We start from the raw sequence: 15,603 nt of genomic DNA on the forward strand, positions 1-15,603 counted from the left end.
GCAAAAGAAAAAAAAAAGAAAGTGTCAGTAAAAAAAGTCGGTTAAAAAAAAAAAGACCTGATAAAACATGTGTCATATGTTCTTTACTCAAGTGTTATTAGGCCAAGAGTTCATCTCCAAAGTCAGTGGATGCAATATTTTTTTTAAAAATTATGCAAAATGTATTGTCTTAAAAACTGAGAAGCCAAACTGTTTGGGTTTTTTTTAAATAGAAACCAAGGAAGTTGATAAGTACCTCAAAATGTCTGCAAAGGTCAACTTTTTTTGTTTTCATCTACAGGGCACAATGTGATCCTGCAGTGCAACTAAACGCTCGGTGTCTGATCCCAGCCTGACATTAGCCTTCGGATCAAGCCGTCGCCCTGTCACCACTTTGTACAAATATATATGACAAGTACAAATAAACACACACACACACACACACATGCGCGCTATAGTCCAACGCACCTGTGTAGGAGGAACGGCAGCCCCTGAGCTCCTGCAGTGTTCCATTCCAGGTGAAAATATTTTGGCGAAACATGGTGGCTGTTTCTCTGTAATCTTTTCTCTTTCTCTCACAGATTGTCTGTCTGTCTGTTTGTCTGTCTGTCTGTTTGTCTGTCTGTCTGTTTGTCTGTCTGTCTGTCTTTTTCACCAGGCTTAGGACTGAATAGGTCCCTCCCCAGCTGTCCTTCTCATCTTCTCTCAATGGAAACAAGTGTGGTGGAAGCCAAGCTTGGTGTATATCACCGCAGGGACACTTATAGGCACCTGGTGGAGATTTAAAAATAATGCCCTTTTGCTCGACCAATGTATGAGCGCGCGTGTGTGTGTGTGCGTGCGATAGGCTGGTGCAGTTGCAAAAGTCGTTTGTCTTTGATGGGATTCCAGAGATCTTGTGTTGCACCCTCACCCTTTACTTGGTTACATAAATAGACTGAGATTTGGAAACACTATGCACTTCACCCTCTCGAATACTTCGTCTTACACCAGGCATGCTGTTGTTCATGCTACATTTTTAAAATGAATCTTTGTAACAGCTTGAATGCAGTAAACTGTACAGTAACAGCACTCTGATTGGTCGGCAAACAGCGTGGGCTTGTGAGAGAAATTCTCAGAAGACCCTAAAGGTGCCCTAAAAGTACCTGTCTGACATCTGGGTGATCAGATCAGATGATTTCATCTCAATCAGCCTCCACAAAACACTAAATATTTTTGCCCTCACATCTGATGAAGCCAAGATCCTCGCCTAGATTAAAATCTTCTACTTTCTGTATTCAGACTGATATATTTACCCAACAATCAAAGTCAGGACAATCTCTAATAAATATATATATATATATAAGAAGGAATTTGTAGCCTTAACATCTTTGAAGAGATTTGCATGTAATGGTTGTTAAGTTGGATTTTCCTAAGAGAAGTGTCCATGAGACATTTGTCTATAAAGGAAAAGATAAGGCCTCGAAGTTGAATATTTTACCTTTATTAAATATATATATAAATATATAGACTCCCACGCAGATTAAGAACATGGTTTTATAAGGAAGTCATTCACAAAACACTGAAGCCAAAATGTTTACTGATGCCTCACGGTGGCATACATGCAGCATGCACATAAAAAGGGAAAAGAAAAGACATAATTCGCATTTCATGTTGTAAATTATTTCCATGATTTAACTCCCAAAACTGAATCTAATACTTAGTGTTAATTGGTCTTCACTTCAACTTTTTGAATTATACTTTCTCTCTCCTTAACATAAATCACTATTACTAAACTTTTTTATATTATTTTTAAATGCACACAAGATCAGACCTTTTAGTGCGCAGGAGGGTAAATAAATAAATATTTGAAAAACATCTTTATTATTTTTGTATTATTTTTCTTGGACTCGGCAACCATGAAATTGAAGCGTAACAAGAAAATCAAGAAAATATGGTGAGTATCCACGATAACGCCACTGGGTGGCAGCAGAGCGTATAATGCTTCACTCTGTTCAAACTAAATAAGGGAGAAGAAGAAATTCAAATTTACTTGGAACGGGAACTCATCCGGCGTTGGTAAAGTTATTTTGACAGGATTTATTTGTACCCTCAGAGATTTAGAAATTTCTAGACAATCTATTAAAAAAGATAGAACCGAATTCCCGTCTGTCAGAAAACAACAATGTTTAATGGCGTTTGTTATCGTTGTAATGATTTGGGGGAAATGGTCCCACCGTAGACCGCGGCTCCGACTGTAACGTTTTTACGTTAACATTTCTAGTCATTAATGTTTAACTGCAGATAACGAAGTAGTGTTGTCTGTGAAATTTGTGTTGTAATAATCACATGTGTGAATGAAGTGACTGTTCGTATTCAGGAATATGAACGAGCTGGAGGATCTCAGCCACCACATTCACGACAGGATCTCCTCTTTACAGCGCATGCTCGACCTGTCAGTTGTTGGTAGGACAGAGTCGTTTCTTTTATATTTGAACAATATATTATTAACCTGCTGTTTTTATGAGTTAAAAACCGACGCAAATTAAATCTTGGTCGGTTCTTATGTTAGCATTTGCTCAACATGTAAAATTAGTCCATAGAAAAAAATCGGGAATTATTAAAAATGTCGCTCTAAATGATGTACATTTCCTTCCTTTAATGTCGTTTTCAGCTTTGCCCCAACAAAAGATAAGGCAACTCGGAAAAGAACTTTATACTTTGGAGACACTGTTGGAGGACTTTGAAAACTGTGTTGACAGACAGAAGAACCATCTCAAACAACTGAAGGTGAAGATAACGTTTTTCACAATTAGATGGACGGTTGAAAAAGAAGGCTGACAGAACAGACATGAAATGTGTGCTTGTTCGCATTTCTCTGGTGGGGATTAGTGATTTTGCTGTATGACATATATTATTTCTATTCTTTTCTAACAACAAATGGTTCTTTTTCGATCAGGAACTTGACACTTCGATCCAGAACAATGTGGAAAAATTGAATCACCTGAAAGACCATGTTCCAGCCCAAATGGCTGTGAGGAAAGGACCAGTAAAGTGAGAATACAGTCCTTTTTTACTTTTATTTCACATGAAAGTAATTTAGCAGTTAAAACAATGTGGTGCAAATATTTTATTTTTTTTAAAAAACGTATACTTCTGGAATTGATATAATTTTTAAAAAAACGTATACTTCTGGAATTGATATACTGTGTTTCCATAGTTTTTCAGTCACTGTCACTTTAACCCAGTCTGTGGCTGCAACTGAAGACTGCGTCTCACAAAGAGAAAGTTCAATTTTTGTTTTTTTACATATCTTTTTTGGAACATGTAGTATAGTTTTGAAGCACACGAGGTGCTGCTACAATAAGTTAGGATGTCAGTGATCTAATAACTGGGATTTGTCGCCCCCTGTCTGTTAAAACCATCTGAATTTTGATGATGTTCTCTTCTGACCTCCATCTCTCAGTGACAGCGACCGTGTTGTAAACAGAACAGAAGAAGCCGTTGTTCAACAAGCTCAAACAGAAAAGGTCAAAAAGAGAAGCAAGAACTACATCAGAGAGATAGAGTTCATCACCGTGGCAGAGTTTGAGAGCATCCCTCAGTAAGTATTCTTGACCGGGTAATGCCGGACATGACAACAGTTGTATTCACTGATGATTAAATATTTCATCATTGACTCTTGTTATATTGCTGCTTCACTTCGTGTAAGAAACAGCAACATGTGGAGAAGCGGTAATAATAAACTCTGATACAGCTGCCCGTTGGAAAATCAAAGTGAATTATGTCATTTATACATCCAAGCTTTCTCTTTCATTTTTCCACAAGATAAATCCTTTTGGTTTTCATTCTCCCTTTAAGGTATATGAAAGGACGTGTATCATATGAAAAACTTAATGCTGCAGTGCAAAGCATTAACACAGCTGTGACAGCAAAGTACAAGATCCTCCATCAGTCGGTGAAAACTCTGAACAACCATGCTCGAAAGCTGTACCAGGGCTTCAAAGAGCAGGAGACAAAGGATACAGAAGGTAAAAGTTTGGTCCTGTTTAAAAAATAAATAATAAGAATATATGTAATAATGTGTTGTATTTTGAAATTAATTTAACCCCTATTATCTTTGCAAAACTAAGTTAACTTTTTTACTTAGTTGGTGACACTGTTCTCACAGAATGTCAATAATGTTATATCTTGCAAATTAACATAAAACATAAAATTCCCAACCTCTGAATATCAATTTGGTAAAATTCCCAACCTCTGAATATCAATTATGCTTTAAAGCCACCTAGTGGCGAGACTCCCAAGTTAAAATTCTCCCTTTAACTTTAAACCTTAAGGAGGATTGGATTTGGATTTGGCATAAAAACTGCGAACCACCACTGTAGCGATACCTAGAGGCTTATTAACGTAGTAATAAGTCCATTCTTCTTTGAAAATGTACTGATTTATGCACATAAAAAAGTCTAGGTTATTGTAGCCCATTAGCTTCACACCCCTAGGGTTGAACTGCTAAACTCATTGGTCATCTGTGCTGAAGTCGGACTATTCATGAAAACAGTGCCCGGTATTTTCAATGATGAAGACAGACAACAGTGGCTCCTGTCGTCAAGCTCCAGTCATTACTCTATTTCCAAATATCATCCATGTTAACTGTTCAATACGAGCCCTACATTGTTACACTCAAGTCTTAAACACAGTCAAACTACCACATGATCATTTTATTATCAGGAATTTATTGCATTTTGTAATGGTGAAAAACATTTTTACAGTAGAGGAAAAAAACCTCAAAATCATAAGATCATCCTGAGTGTGAGCTATATCTTCCAGACCTGCCCTCTCTTGGCCTCTTAGTGGCTGGACAGAACAAAATGATAGTGTCTCCAAGTCACAAGAGTGAATGTTAATATGAAAAAAGTCCCAAATACCAACAGTATTCCTTGGTCAGGGTAAGGCTCCCTGAACAAATCTCCTACAGTTGTTTTGAAATGTCTTACAGGTCAGTACTTCGTGGTGGACGATGACATATTGAAGTTCGCTGAAACAAAAGTGGACAAACCGTTTCGGGGACTCTTGAACATGCTGCGACACTGCCAGCGCCTGCGGGAGGTACGGGGGGGAGGCCTCACACGATACATCTTGTTATGAGAACAGAACACACCTTCAGGTTTGCCTGGCATTCTGAGCCTGCGGTGTACATAACTGTCCCTTTAACATTGTGCAAAGATTATTCTGGAGTTAATAAACAGTATAAATGTACAATGAAATGGATACAGATCATTTGTATTATTATATAAAAAAAAAAAGAGAGCGATCTGAATGAATGGATTTTCTTGCATTCTGACTCTTGGGAAGGTGTGTTCAACTGCAGACCTCCTGCATTTGGCATTATTTATTATTATTAAACCAAGAAGAGAAAATAGATCAGCATTGATCAAATTTGTCAGTATCATTTGGTAAAACCACATCAGAACCAATGACGTTACGCTGTTGTTCTACAAGTCTGTTGTGGTTCCTCTGTATCTTGTCCATCAAGTAACTGATGCCTTCTGAGGACAGTAGGTCAGTTCTGGTGATCTGTCCCAGTGCTGTTGTCATGTTCTGCATCACATCTATCAAAGGCTCCACCACGATTGAGTATCGGGTTTGCAGCTCTGCAGCACTGCTGACGTTACACAACTGTTCCAGCTGAACGATGGCGTGTCTGAATTGACCTTGAACGTTAGCAATTAAATTTCTCACCGTAGGTGTATCTCGCAATTTGTTTTCTAATTTGTCTAAATTTATCCATTTGTCAACCCTCTCAATATTGGCCTGGGCTTGAGAGATCTGCAACTGGTACTCTGCCACTTTAATGGAGTAGCACTCGATCTGAGATTGACTGTTCCGCACCACCTCGTCGGCTCTGTCCACCGCTTTAGAGGCATCCGCCATGTTGTGTATACCAGGTAAACCTGTAAATGTTTGAAAATGTTAGCTGAATATATATGTTGTGTGAGCCATTTTAGTGTACCATCACATTAAAAGCCATGTTGTCCTACCTGGAATCCACCCAACAATGCCATTAATATTTGCTCTTCGTTTTTTTCTTCTTTTCATCCTATTTAATACGTCTACTGCCCATTCCAGGTGTTTCTTCTCGACCTCCAGACTGTTCTTGTAATTCGTTAATGAGGATTCATGTGACTGCAGGCTTTGTCTCAAGTTGCTTAACTCACGTTCACTTTCCTTTTTCTGATTTGTTAATACGCCCAGCTCTGCAGTCAGTTCCTCTGTCTCTCTATCAATTCCCTCAAGTGCGTGTACTGCTACCTTCTGTGACGAGTTCATGTAGAAATCCATATTTTTGATCTCTCTTCTGATTTTACTGTCATCTTGCGTTATAATACCGTAGGGGTCTGCAGGCATGTGAAGGAGCATCTCCATCACAGCTGTGAAGGAAAGGAGCCCTTTCTTCAGAGGGAAGACCACGGCCTGGGCCAGTTCATCCAAACGTTGCTGCTTCTGAACCTCTAACCTGTATTTTTTGGGAAAGGAGTAAAGTTCAGGAACTAACAAGAGGATAAGCTGAACAATGTCGTCTAAATGACATTTTCACAATGGTGAGTTACTGAGAAGAAAATGTAACTGCATCAACTTCAACAAGGACAGTTTTGACTTGTTTGTGAGCAATTTTGGGAGATTTTAAAATTGTTGGTCAAAAGAGAAGAAAGAAATTGTGTGGTCAGAGGCTGGATGTTATTAGCAAAGGTTTTTGGTTCTAGTTTTAAAAAATAAATCTTTTGAAGGCTCTTGGTAAATTAAAATATTCAAATCAAACTCTGACAAAACCAGTAAAGACAACGTATTTAACTTAACTTGGTACGTGTTGTGGAGTATATCATGAATACCATAAATAAAACAACCATTGGTTAAAAAAACTCTTACCCTCCAAAGACAGCCATGACTGCAGCAAAATAAAAAAAGGTCCCTACAAAAATAAAAGGAAAATTACAACCGTATAAAATTTTATTGTAAAATGTTTGTTATATGTTTTAGAGTAATTAAACAGTGATATTAAAACATTGAAAAAGACAACTTTTCTACGATTCTGATGCTACCTGAGTTCATCAACGTTAACATGAACAGCAGCCTTTTCCATCAGCTCATGTATAAACTCTGTTACTTCTGTCAATAGATTTTTAGATCCAGTAAACTAAACGAAATTTAATATACCGAGCGCGATTTAAAAAAAAAACATAATTCGATTAATTCCATAAACGCGATAATATTAACAGCCTTAATTTTAATTTTACTTGCAGTGAACTTTGCGTTTAAACTCTGATTTGTCTAAACTGTCGGAAAACGCCGCTAATGAAAATCTTTTATCGAATAACAATTCGTCCCGTAGTATTCTTACCTGGTTGCTAAGTTCGGATAAAGAAGAAAAGTGGGAATCTTAACACAGAGGATGGAAGGAGCTTTATCTACTGAGGAGAAATGGGGGGCGGGGCAGGGGTGGTGTGACGCCCACCGCTGGAGCTCTGCTCAGAAGTCACCAGAAAGTCTGTTTACTCTCGCGAGAGGGAACGTTTATTTTTACCTTATTCACAGTGAATATCCGTGTTTTGGGTTCAAGTTACTTGTAAAAGTACAACGGAGTGTTTGGGTCCAAACTTAGTGGTTATATATGTTAAATTACGAAAACTATAGTCATGAACTTATGACAAAGTTGTAATATTAAGAGAAAACGGTTGTAATGTAATGGTGTTTAGAAACAAACTGTATAGTTCTGTCGTTGACCAGAATAAATCCAGACATTTAGATACACTTCCTCTACTTTAATCCAGAGTTAATGCTGAGCTATTGCTTCTCTATCAAGACACCTTTGTACTTACCCTGTAATTATTGTCCTGTTTACTTGGAATTATTGCCCTGTTTTTACTTTGTAATTATCACCCTGTTTTTATACTATATAGCTTTTAGTTTTTATAGTTTGTACCTTGTACCTGTTCCACCTTTACTAAGTCACCTTCCCCTTCTGTTGGGGATTTTTTTTATTATTATTGTACTGTGTTTTGTGTAAGCTACTGGATGCCTTAATGAAGTACATATCTATTGATCTAGAATCTAGATAGATAGATAGATACTATCTATCCTGTGACTGTTATGGGTTATAACAAATAACTAAATAAATATATATATATTCCTATAGTTTATTTACGTTTATGTATGTTATTTGTCTACTGTTAATCTGCCATAAGCGTCCATGCCCAACTGAAAGAATGTCATTGTTCATTAACTAGATGTGACAAAAAAAAGTCTCAATTTTTTTTAATGTTTGTTTTTCATAAACAACAACAACAGCATGTGGTCATGAAGGCAAACATGTTTTCTCTCTGTCCCATTACTGGGTGAAAAAATGTCACTGCAATTATTTCATATTTTCACTTCGATATTTCCTTTATAATCTGCAATGTACTTTTCTGCTGTGGACACATTGAATGTCCCCTTCCTGGGGCTAATGACGGACTTATCTTATCATAACATCTTTATGGCTCTGCGCCCGTCCCATTTTTTATTGTAGTGAAACAACTTTCACTTTTGGTTTCCACCTTCAGATAAGCCTTGTGTTGTGCACAGACAGCAGATAAGATACATTTACAACTATGTTGTTTATCATGCATCTGACGATAGAGTTTCTTAACGGATTTCCCCTCATTAACAGTAACCGAATATTAAGGGAAGTACATGTTTTAGCTGGGGTGCACAGCTTTGCCTGAGTGTAAACCGGGCGGCTTCTCAGAAATCACGTGGTACACTGAGCATAACAAAACTGCAAAAAAGTAAAGTACAGTCTGTTGTGTTTTGTTATGTGGTTTGTTTTTTAACACAGTTTATTAACGAGTAGATATTAAAAATGTTCAAACCCCTCCCTTGATGATGAAAACAAAACTACCAAAGAAGTTCACGTCGCCCGGATCGATGCCACCAGGGACCCACCCCGGAGCCAGGCCCGGGGTTGGGGCTCGCGGGACCCGACCAAGCTCAGCCGGAACAAGAGACGTGAGCCCACCTTTCAGCAGGCCCACCACCCGCAGGAAGGTCCACAAGGGGTGCATTTTGAATTGAGTGGTGGTCGTGGGCGGGGACCCCGACGGCCCAATCCTAGGACATCTAGTCTTAGTCCTATCGTGAGGGTCTGTTGGGAGCGTCTTGCAGAATTCCCTGTGGTCTTCAACTACCACCTTCAGAAGAGCTTCAACCAGGTCCCGAGGGAGATTGGAGACATTGAATCCGAATGGACCATGTTCTCCTTATCCATCGTTACCGCGGCTGTACGAAGCTGTGGCCGTAAGGTCTCCGGTGCCTGTCGTGGCGGAAATCCTGGCGGAGTCCTATCGCGCCTGGTTGGTTTGGGGGACTCCTGAGACAGTTGACAGGTACAGGCTGGCCAAGCGGACTGCAGCTCAGGTGGTCGCAGAAGCAGAAATCCAGGTCTGGGAAAAGTTCAGGGAGGCCATGGAGGAAGACTATCAGTCGGCCTCGAAGAAATTCTGGCAAACCGTCCCGCCAACACTGTTTTCAATGAATGTGGGGAGCTGTTGTCCTCGACTGGGGATGTTGTCAGGCGGTGGAAGGAATACTTCAAGGAGCTCCTCAATTCCACTGACACGCCTTCTGCAGAGGAAGCAGAGGCTGAGGACCCGGTGGCTGACCCACCCATCTCCTGTGCTGAAGTCACTGAGGTGGTCAAAAAGCTACTTGGTGACAGGGCACCGGGGGTAGATGAGATCCACCCTGAGTACCTCAAGTCTCTGGATGTCACAGGGCTGTCTTGGCTGACACGTCTCTGCAACATTGTGTGGCAGTCGGGGACAGAGGCTCTCGACTGGCAGACCGGGGTAGTGGAGGTTGTGTAACAACTACCGAGGAATAACACTCCTCAGCCTGCCGGGGAAAGTCTATTCCAGGGTATTAGAGAGGAGAATTCGACCAATAGTTGAACCTCGGATCCTAGAGAAACAATGTGGTTTCCTTTTTGGTATTTTAATTTTGTTCTATGTACACAACTTCAGTCAATTTATTCCTTAGTGGAAATGGTCACTTTGATACTTGTATCTCACCTTGTAAATACTGTGTCTACAATGCTGTTACTTTAACTTTTTACAGATCATTTGTATTATTATAAAAAAAAGAGAGCGATCTGAATGAAATGTGTCAAAACTTATAATCCATGGTGTTTATGAAATCTCAGTATTAAACCAAGAAGAGGAAATAGATTAATAATAATCAAATTCACCGTCTGAATCATCTGAAACCACACGAAAACGAATGGAGTTACGCTGTTGTTCTACAAGTCTGTTGTGGTTCCTCTGTATCTTGTCCATCAAGTAACTGATGCCTTCTGAGTACAGTAGGTCAGTTCTGGTGATCTGACGCAGTGCTGTTGTCATGTTCTGCATCACATCTATCAAAGGCTCCACCACGATTGAGTATCGGGTTTGCAGCTCTGCAGCACTGCTGACGTTACACAACTGTTCCAGCTGAACGATGGCGTGTCTGAATTGACCTTGAACGTTAGCAATTAAATTTCTCACCAGAGATGTAGCTCGCAGTTTTTTTTCTGATTTGTCAATCAGTTTGTCAACACTCTCAATATTGTCCTTGGCTTCGGAGATATTTGACCTGTACTCTGCCACTTTATTGGAGTAGCACTCGATCTGAGATTTACAGTTCTTCACCTCCTCTAGAGCTGTGTCCACCGCTTTAGAGGCCTCTATCATCTCGTGTACACCAACACCAACTAAAGCTCCCCCTGTAAATGTTAGAAAATGTTAGCTGAATATATATGTTGTGTTAGCCATTTTAGTGTACCATCACATTGAAAGCCATGTTATCCTACCTACAATCCACCCAGCAATTGGGATGACCATCAGACCAACACCAACACCAGTAACTGCTGCTCCTCTGGCTCCTCTTTCGTTCATCTTATTTAATGTGTCTCTTGCTGATTTCAGGTTTCTCTCCTCGATCTCCAGACTGTTCTTGTAATTCGTTAATGAGGATTCATGTGACTGCAAGCTTTGTCTCAAGTTCCTTAACTCACTTTCACTTTTCTTTTTCTGATTTGTTAATACGCCCAGCTCTGCAGTCAGTTCCTCTGTCTCTCTATCAATTCCCTCAAGTGCGTGTACTGCTACCTTCTGTGACGAGTTCATGTAGAAATCCATATTTTTGATCTCTCTTCTGATTTTACTGTCATCTTGCGTTATAATACCGTAGGGGTCTGCAGGCATGTGAAGGAGCATCTCCATCACAGCTGTGAAGGAAAGGAGCCCTTTCTTCAGAGGGAAGACCACGGCCTGGGCCAGTTCATCCAAACGTTGCTGCTTCTGAACCTCTAACCTGTATTTTTTGGGAAAGGAGTAAAGTTCAGGAACTAACAAGAGGATAAGCTGAACAATGTCGTCTAAATGACATTTTCACAATGGTGAGTTACTGAGAAGAAAATGTAACTGCATCAACTTCAACAAGGACAGTTTTGACTTGTTTGTGAGCAATTTTGGGAGATTTTAAATTGTTGGTCAAAAGAGAAGAAAGAAAGTGTGTGTTGTTTTTTTAAATCTTTTGAAGGCTCTTGATCAATTGAAATATTCAAATCAATTTCTGACAAAACCAGTAAAGTCAATGTATTTAACTTAATTTGGTACGTGTTGCAAGGTATGTCATGGATAACATAAATAAAAACAACCATTGGTTAAAAAAAGCTCTTACCCTGCTAAGATGGACATGGCCATGGTTGCAGAAACAAATGAAAGGTTCCTGCAAAATAATTAAAAGAAAATGACAATTGCATAAAATCATATTGTAAAAACTTTGTTGTATATTTTAAAAACGTTTATTAAACATTGGAAAAGACAACTTTTCTACGGTTCTGCCTGATGCTGCCTGAGTTCATCAACGTTAACATGAACAGCAGCCTTTTCCATCAGCTCATGTATAAACTCTGTTACTTCTTTCAATCGATTTTTTAGAGCCAGTAAACTGTTTGAAAAATTTAACAAACCAATTAATTCGAATAATTCCATAAACCTAATAAACGCGTTAATATTAGCGCCAGCCTTAATTTTAATTCAAAAATGCATATTCTAAATTTAACTTTGACTCATTAGTATATTCACTCTGGTATACTTCCATTAAGACTGAGTAAACACTAGTTCATAGAACAGACTTTAAAATACTTGACGGACGACGTGACCGAATACTGCAGACGACACCGACACGATAAACTATCTAACAACAAGTTAAAATATAATTTCACCTGCAGTTTTAACTTTCGCGTTTTAACTCAGAAGAGGCAGAAAAACGCCGCGAATCACTTTTATCGAATAACAATTCGTCCCGTAGTATTCTTACCTGGTTGCTAAGTTCGGATAAAAAGAAGGAAAGTGAGAATCTTAACGCAAATGATGGAAGGAGCTTTATCTACTGAGGAGAAATGAAGTGGAGGAGGGATCTGAAGGTGCGGTGCGACGCCCACCGGGAAGGAAGACCACTTCACAGAAATCACGTGGTACGCGTTAGAATTTTATTTTTTTTTATTTTTTTTTTTACTTATTTACAGTGAATATCCGTGAAGGCACCACCGTCAAAAAAATATTGATACATTGACACTGATGCTCGCTTTACTGACAGTCTGTAAGTTTTGGGTTTAAGTTAATTGTAAAAATGCAACGGAGTGTTTTGGTCCACGACATGACAAAGTTGTAATATTAAGAGAAAACCGTTGTAATGTATTGGTGTTTAGAAACAAACTGTATAGTTCTGTCGTTGACCAGAATAAATCCAGACATTTAGATACACTTCCTCTACTTTAATCCAGAGTTAATGCTGAGCTATTGCTTCTCCATCCAGACCAGGGCTCTGCTGAATATCACAAAAATACGAACTCTTCCAATCGTATTTGGAGTAAACAAACACCTTTTGTGACTGGGTTGTTTTTTTGTTTTTTTTGTTTGTTTGTTTGTTTTTTAATGTGTCATTTGAATTGTGTGTCCATTTAAAAGACCAACATTTTGGAAAAAACTGTGCTTTTGGGTTGTTACCTGCAAAACACACCACGAGAGTACAGTGTTGTGAATGGTGTAAAGTTTGGGAACTAACAAGATTACCACAATGGTGAGTTACTGAGAAGATTGTGTGTGTGTGTGTGTGAGAGAGAGAGAGAAGGATTACATTTAGTTACCAAGGTTTTGTTTAATTATTATAATATCAAACACATCAAACTTTACATGGATATAGAGTGTCAACAGTTGAGCAAGGTCGGTAAAAACTTTACTCCGAGTCCTTGTGAGACATAAAGTAACATACAGTAAATAGGTAAATGAGTAGCTAGTCTGAAATTGCCCCAGACTGCACATGTTCCAGGTTGCTACTTTCCTTATCTGTATCTACTGTGTATACCACTTTGCTTCGTGAAATGTGACTACACACATTTCTTATATGAACGAAGTGAACAAACAGCAGAGCGAGAATTCAGAATTAGTAATAATCATTGTCATCACATCTCATCCAGTCAGCGTGGGCGTCAGGTTTTATCTGATGTTCCAACAGTTTTCTATGGTTACGCTTTATGTTGTTCATTAAGTACAGTATGCCTTCCCTGTGCAGCAGGTCTCCTCCACTGATCTGACCCAGTACTGTTGTCATCTCCTCCATCACCTTCATCAAAGGCTCCACCATGATCAGATACCGGGTCTGTAGTTCTGCCACGCTGCCTACAGCACCCAGCTGTTCCAGCTGAACGATAGCGCACCTCAACTTTTCTTGAACGTCAGCAATGATCCTGCGCTTCACAGAAACATCGCGCAGAGTGGCCTCTGAGTCGTGGATCTTTACATTAGCGCTATGGATGTCACATTCAGCTTTGTGGATCTTGGACTTGTACTCTGCCACTTTCTCAGTATATCTTTCTATCTGAGATTTGCACCTTTTCACTTCTTCTTTAGCTTTGTTCACGGCTTCAGACATCTGTTCTTGTTCTTTAATTAAAGAATTCAGCACTGCATAACCTGTAAAAAAAAGTAAGAACAAACAAAATATGTTGCAAGAATAAACCAAAAGTGGCACAGATTCAAAGCTGTGTTTACGTACCAGCAGCCCATCCAACAATTGGAATCCCAATTAGGAAACCACCAACAAAAGCTCGTGCCGCTCCCCCTTCCTGCTTTTCTCTTTCCATCTCTTTGATTTTGTCTAATAATTCTTTCAGGTTCTCTTCCTCAGTCTCCAGATTGTCAGCATAATTTTGCAGAGAGGATTTGTGTGACTTTACGTCTATTTTAAATCCACTAAGTTCACTCTCACTCTGCTTTTTCTGATTCATTATTGTCCTCAGCTTGGCAGTCAGGCGCTCCGTCTCCCCATCAATATGGTGAAGCTCATTTAAAGCTATCCACTGTGACTCTTCCATGTTTCTGTTCATTTTTTCAATTTGATCTCTGATATCATAATAAACTGAAGTTTCAGGAAGGACGATGTTCGCTTCCATGCTGAGGAGCATCTCTGACACAGAGATAAAGCCATGGAGGCCCTTCTTTAGTGGCCTGGTCACAGCCTGTGCTAGTTCCTTCAGATGCAGTTGCTGTTGATGCTGAAACCTACAATTAGAAAAGGTTGACCTCAGTGACTGAGGTTACAGCCAATCAGGGAAGAGTTACCTTTAAACACTAAGACAGAGGTCATATGGGTCATAAGAGAGAGAGCCATGCAAGAGGGTGACATATCAGATCATGGAAAGGTTAATACATGTTAGTATATGGCACTACCAACCCCAGTTTAGGATTAAAAACTGTTTCATACAGTGTGATGCACCGTTCCAATGTGGGTTTGTGGGTTTGAAACATCCGTCTTCACTTAAGATTACCTGTTGTTCTGCTGTTGTGTCTCAAGCTTACAAAGCAGAATATTAGTCTTTATTGGACATTAATGGCAAAAAACTACTAACAACTAACAACTAAAAATACAGAATAACAGTAAACTTTTATTTTTTTAGTACTGGTTTTAGTACGTTACAGTGACGTTGTGCAGCATTCAAGGATAACTTGAAGAAAATGATGGTTAGAACGTGGTTGGAACATTCTCCTACCCACTTAAGTTGACCATGGCCATGATCAGAGCAAAAAAAGATAATTTTGGTTCCTGCAAGAAAAAAGGGGGTTGTTACAGGTAGTTTTATCAACAAACAAACAAATATATACATACGTATATATTCCTATAGTTTATCTATGTTTATGTATGTTATTTGTCTACTGTCAATCTGCTCGTGTCAGTGCCATATGCGTCCATGCTCATCACAAAGAATTTAACTGTTCATCAACGAGATGTGGCCACATTTCCCACACTAAGGGAAGTACATGTTTTAGCTAAAAACACAACAGGGAATGAAACGAGGTCTGTTTGTAAAATAATGCCGGAAAGTTCTTGTTAGATGTACATACTGAATGACATGCATTTGAATTCTCTCACCGTTTCTGTTCTGTTCAGTAGAAGAACCGGTGCTGTAGTGTAGTGTGTGCTGTAACAGCCGTTGTGCAGCAGATAACGGCGGAGTGGGGGGAGAGAGGGGGAAGTCCACTGCTCTGCCTGAGTGTAAACCGGGCAGCT

General features: G+C 39.3%; 4 protein-coding genes across 7 annotated transcripts; 1 reads left to right on the forward strand and 3 right to left on the reverse strand.

Annotated features, from left to right (window-relative positions):
- Nucleotides 1–1,929: 1,929 nt before the first annotated feature.
- ska1 (spindle and kinetochore associated complex subunit 1) lies at nt 1,930–5,248 on the forward strand. The gene is made up of 7 exons (XM_008311554.3): nt 1,930–2,037; nt 2,339–2,424; nt 2,633–2,748; nt 2,918–3,012; nt 3,425–3,562; nt 3,820–3,989; nt 4,955–5,248. The coding sequence occupies exons 2-7, from the start codon at nt 2,343–2,345 to the stop codon at nt 5,101–5,103; spliced, it is 750 nt and encodes a 249-aa protein (XP_008309776.1). The 5' UTR covers nt 1,930–2,037; nt 2,339–2,342; the 3' UTR covers nt 5,104–5,248.
- LOC103379859 (uncharacterized) lies at nt 4,671–12,461 on the reverse strand. 3 transcript variants are annotated; one of them, XR_003049829.1, is made up of 5 exons: nt 12,355–12,461; nt 11,713–11,760; nt 10,841–11,343; nt 10,133–10,753; nt 4,671–5,258 (listed from the first exon to the last, which is right to left on the reverse strand). XR_003049829.1 is itself a non-coding variant. In XM_008311555.3 (4 exons), the coding sequence occupies exons 2-4, from the start codon at nt 11,733–11,735 to the stop codon at nt 10,218–10,220; spliced, it is 1,062 nt and encodes a 353-aa protein (XP_008309777.1). In that variant the 5' UTR covers nt 11,736–11,760; nt 12,355–12,461; the 3' UTR covers nt 8,253–10,217. The 3 variants fall into 3 exon arrangements, 1 of the variants encoding a protein (XP_008309777.1); XR_003049830.1 differs by having other exon boundaries at nt 4,671–5,248; nt 10,124–10,753; XM_008311555.3 differs by lacking the exon at nt 4,671–5,258 and having other exon boundaries at nt 8,253–10,753.
- LOC103379857 (uncharacterized) lies at nt 5,380–6,542 on the reverse strand. The gene is made up of 2 exons (XM_008311553.2): nt 5,997–6,542; nt 5,380–5,909 (listed from the first exon to the last, which is right to left on the reverse strand). The coding sequence occupies exons 1-2, from the start codon at nt 6,379–6,381 to the stop codon at nt 5,380–5,382; spliced, it is 915 nt and encodes a 304-aa protein (XP_008309775.1). The 5' UTR covers nt 6,382–6,542.
- Nucleotides 12,462–13,179: 718 nt separating the features above from the next.
- Nucleotides 13,180–15,601, reverse strand: LOC103379862 (uncharacterized). 2 transcript variants are annotated; one of them, XM_008311561.3, is made up of 4 exons: nt 15,466–15,601; nt 15,086–15,138; nt 14,092–14,597; nt 13,180–14,009 (listed from the first exon to the last, which is right to left on the reverse strand). In XM_008311561.3, exons 2-4 carry the CDS (start codon nt 15,106–15,108, stop codon nt 13,480–13,482), a joined length of 1,059 nt encoding a protein of 352 aa, XP_008309783.1. In that variant the 5' UTR covers nt 15,109–15,138; nt 15,466–15,601; the 3' UTR covers nt 13,180–13,479. The 2 variants fall into 2 exon arrangements, with proteins under 2 accessions (XP_008309783.1, XP_008309784.1); XM_008311562.3 differs by lacking the exon at nt 15,086–15,138 and having other exon boundaries at nt 15,466–15,585.
- Between the last annotated feature and the right edge of the window lie 2 nt (nt 15,602–15,603).

This window comes from Cynoglossus semilaevis, chromosome 6 (assembly GCF_000523025.1).
Source record: "Cynoglossus semilaevis isolate Cse_v1.0 chromosome 6, Cse_v1.0, whole genome shotgun sequence".
Taxonomy (NCBI): Eukaryota; Metazoa; Chordata; class Actinopteri; order Pleuronectiformes; family Cynoglossidae; genus Cynoglossus; species Cynoglossus semilaevis.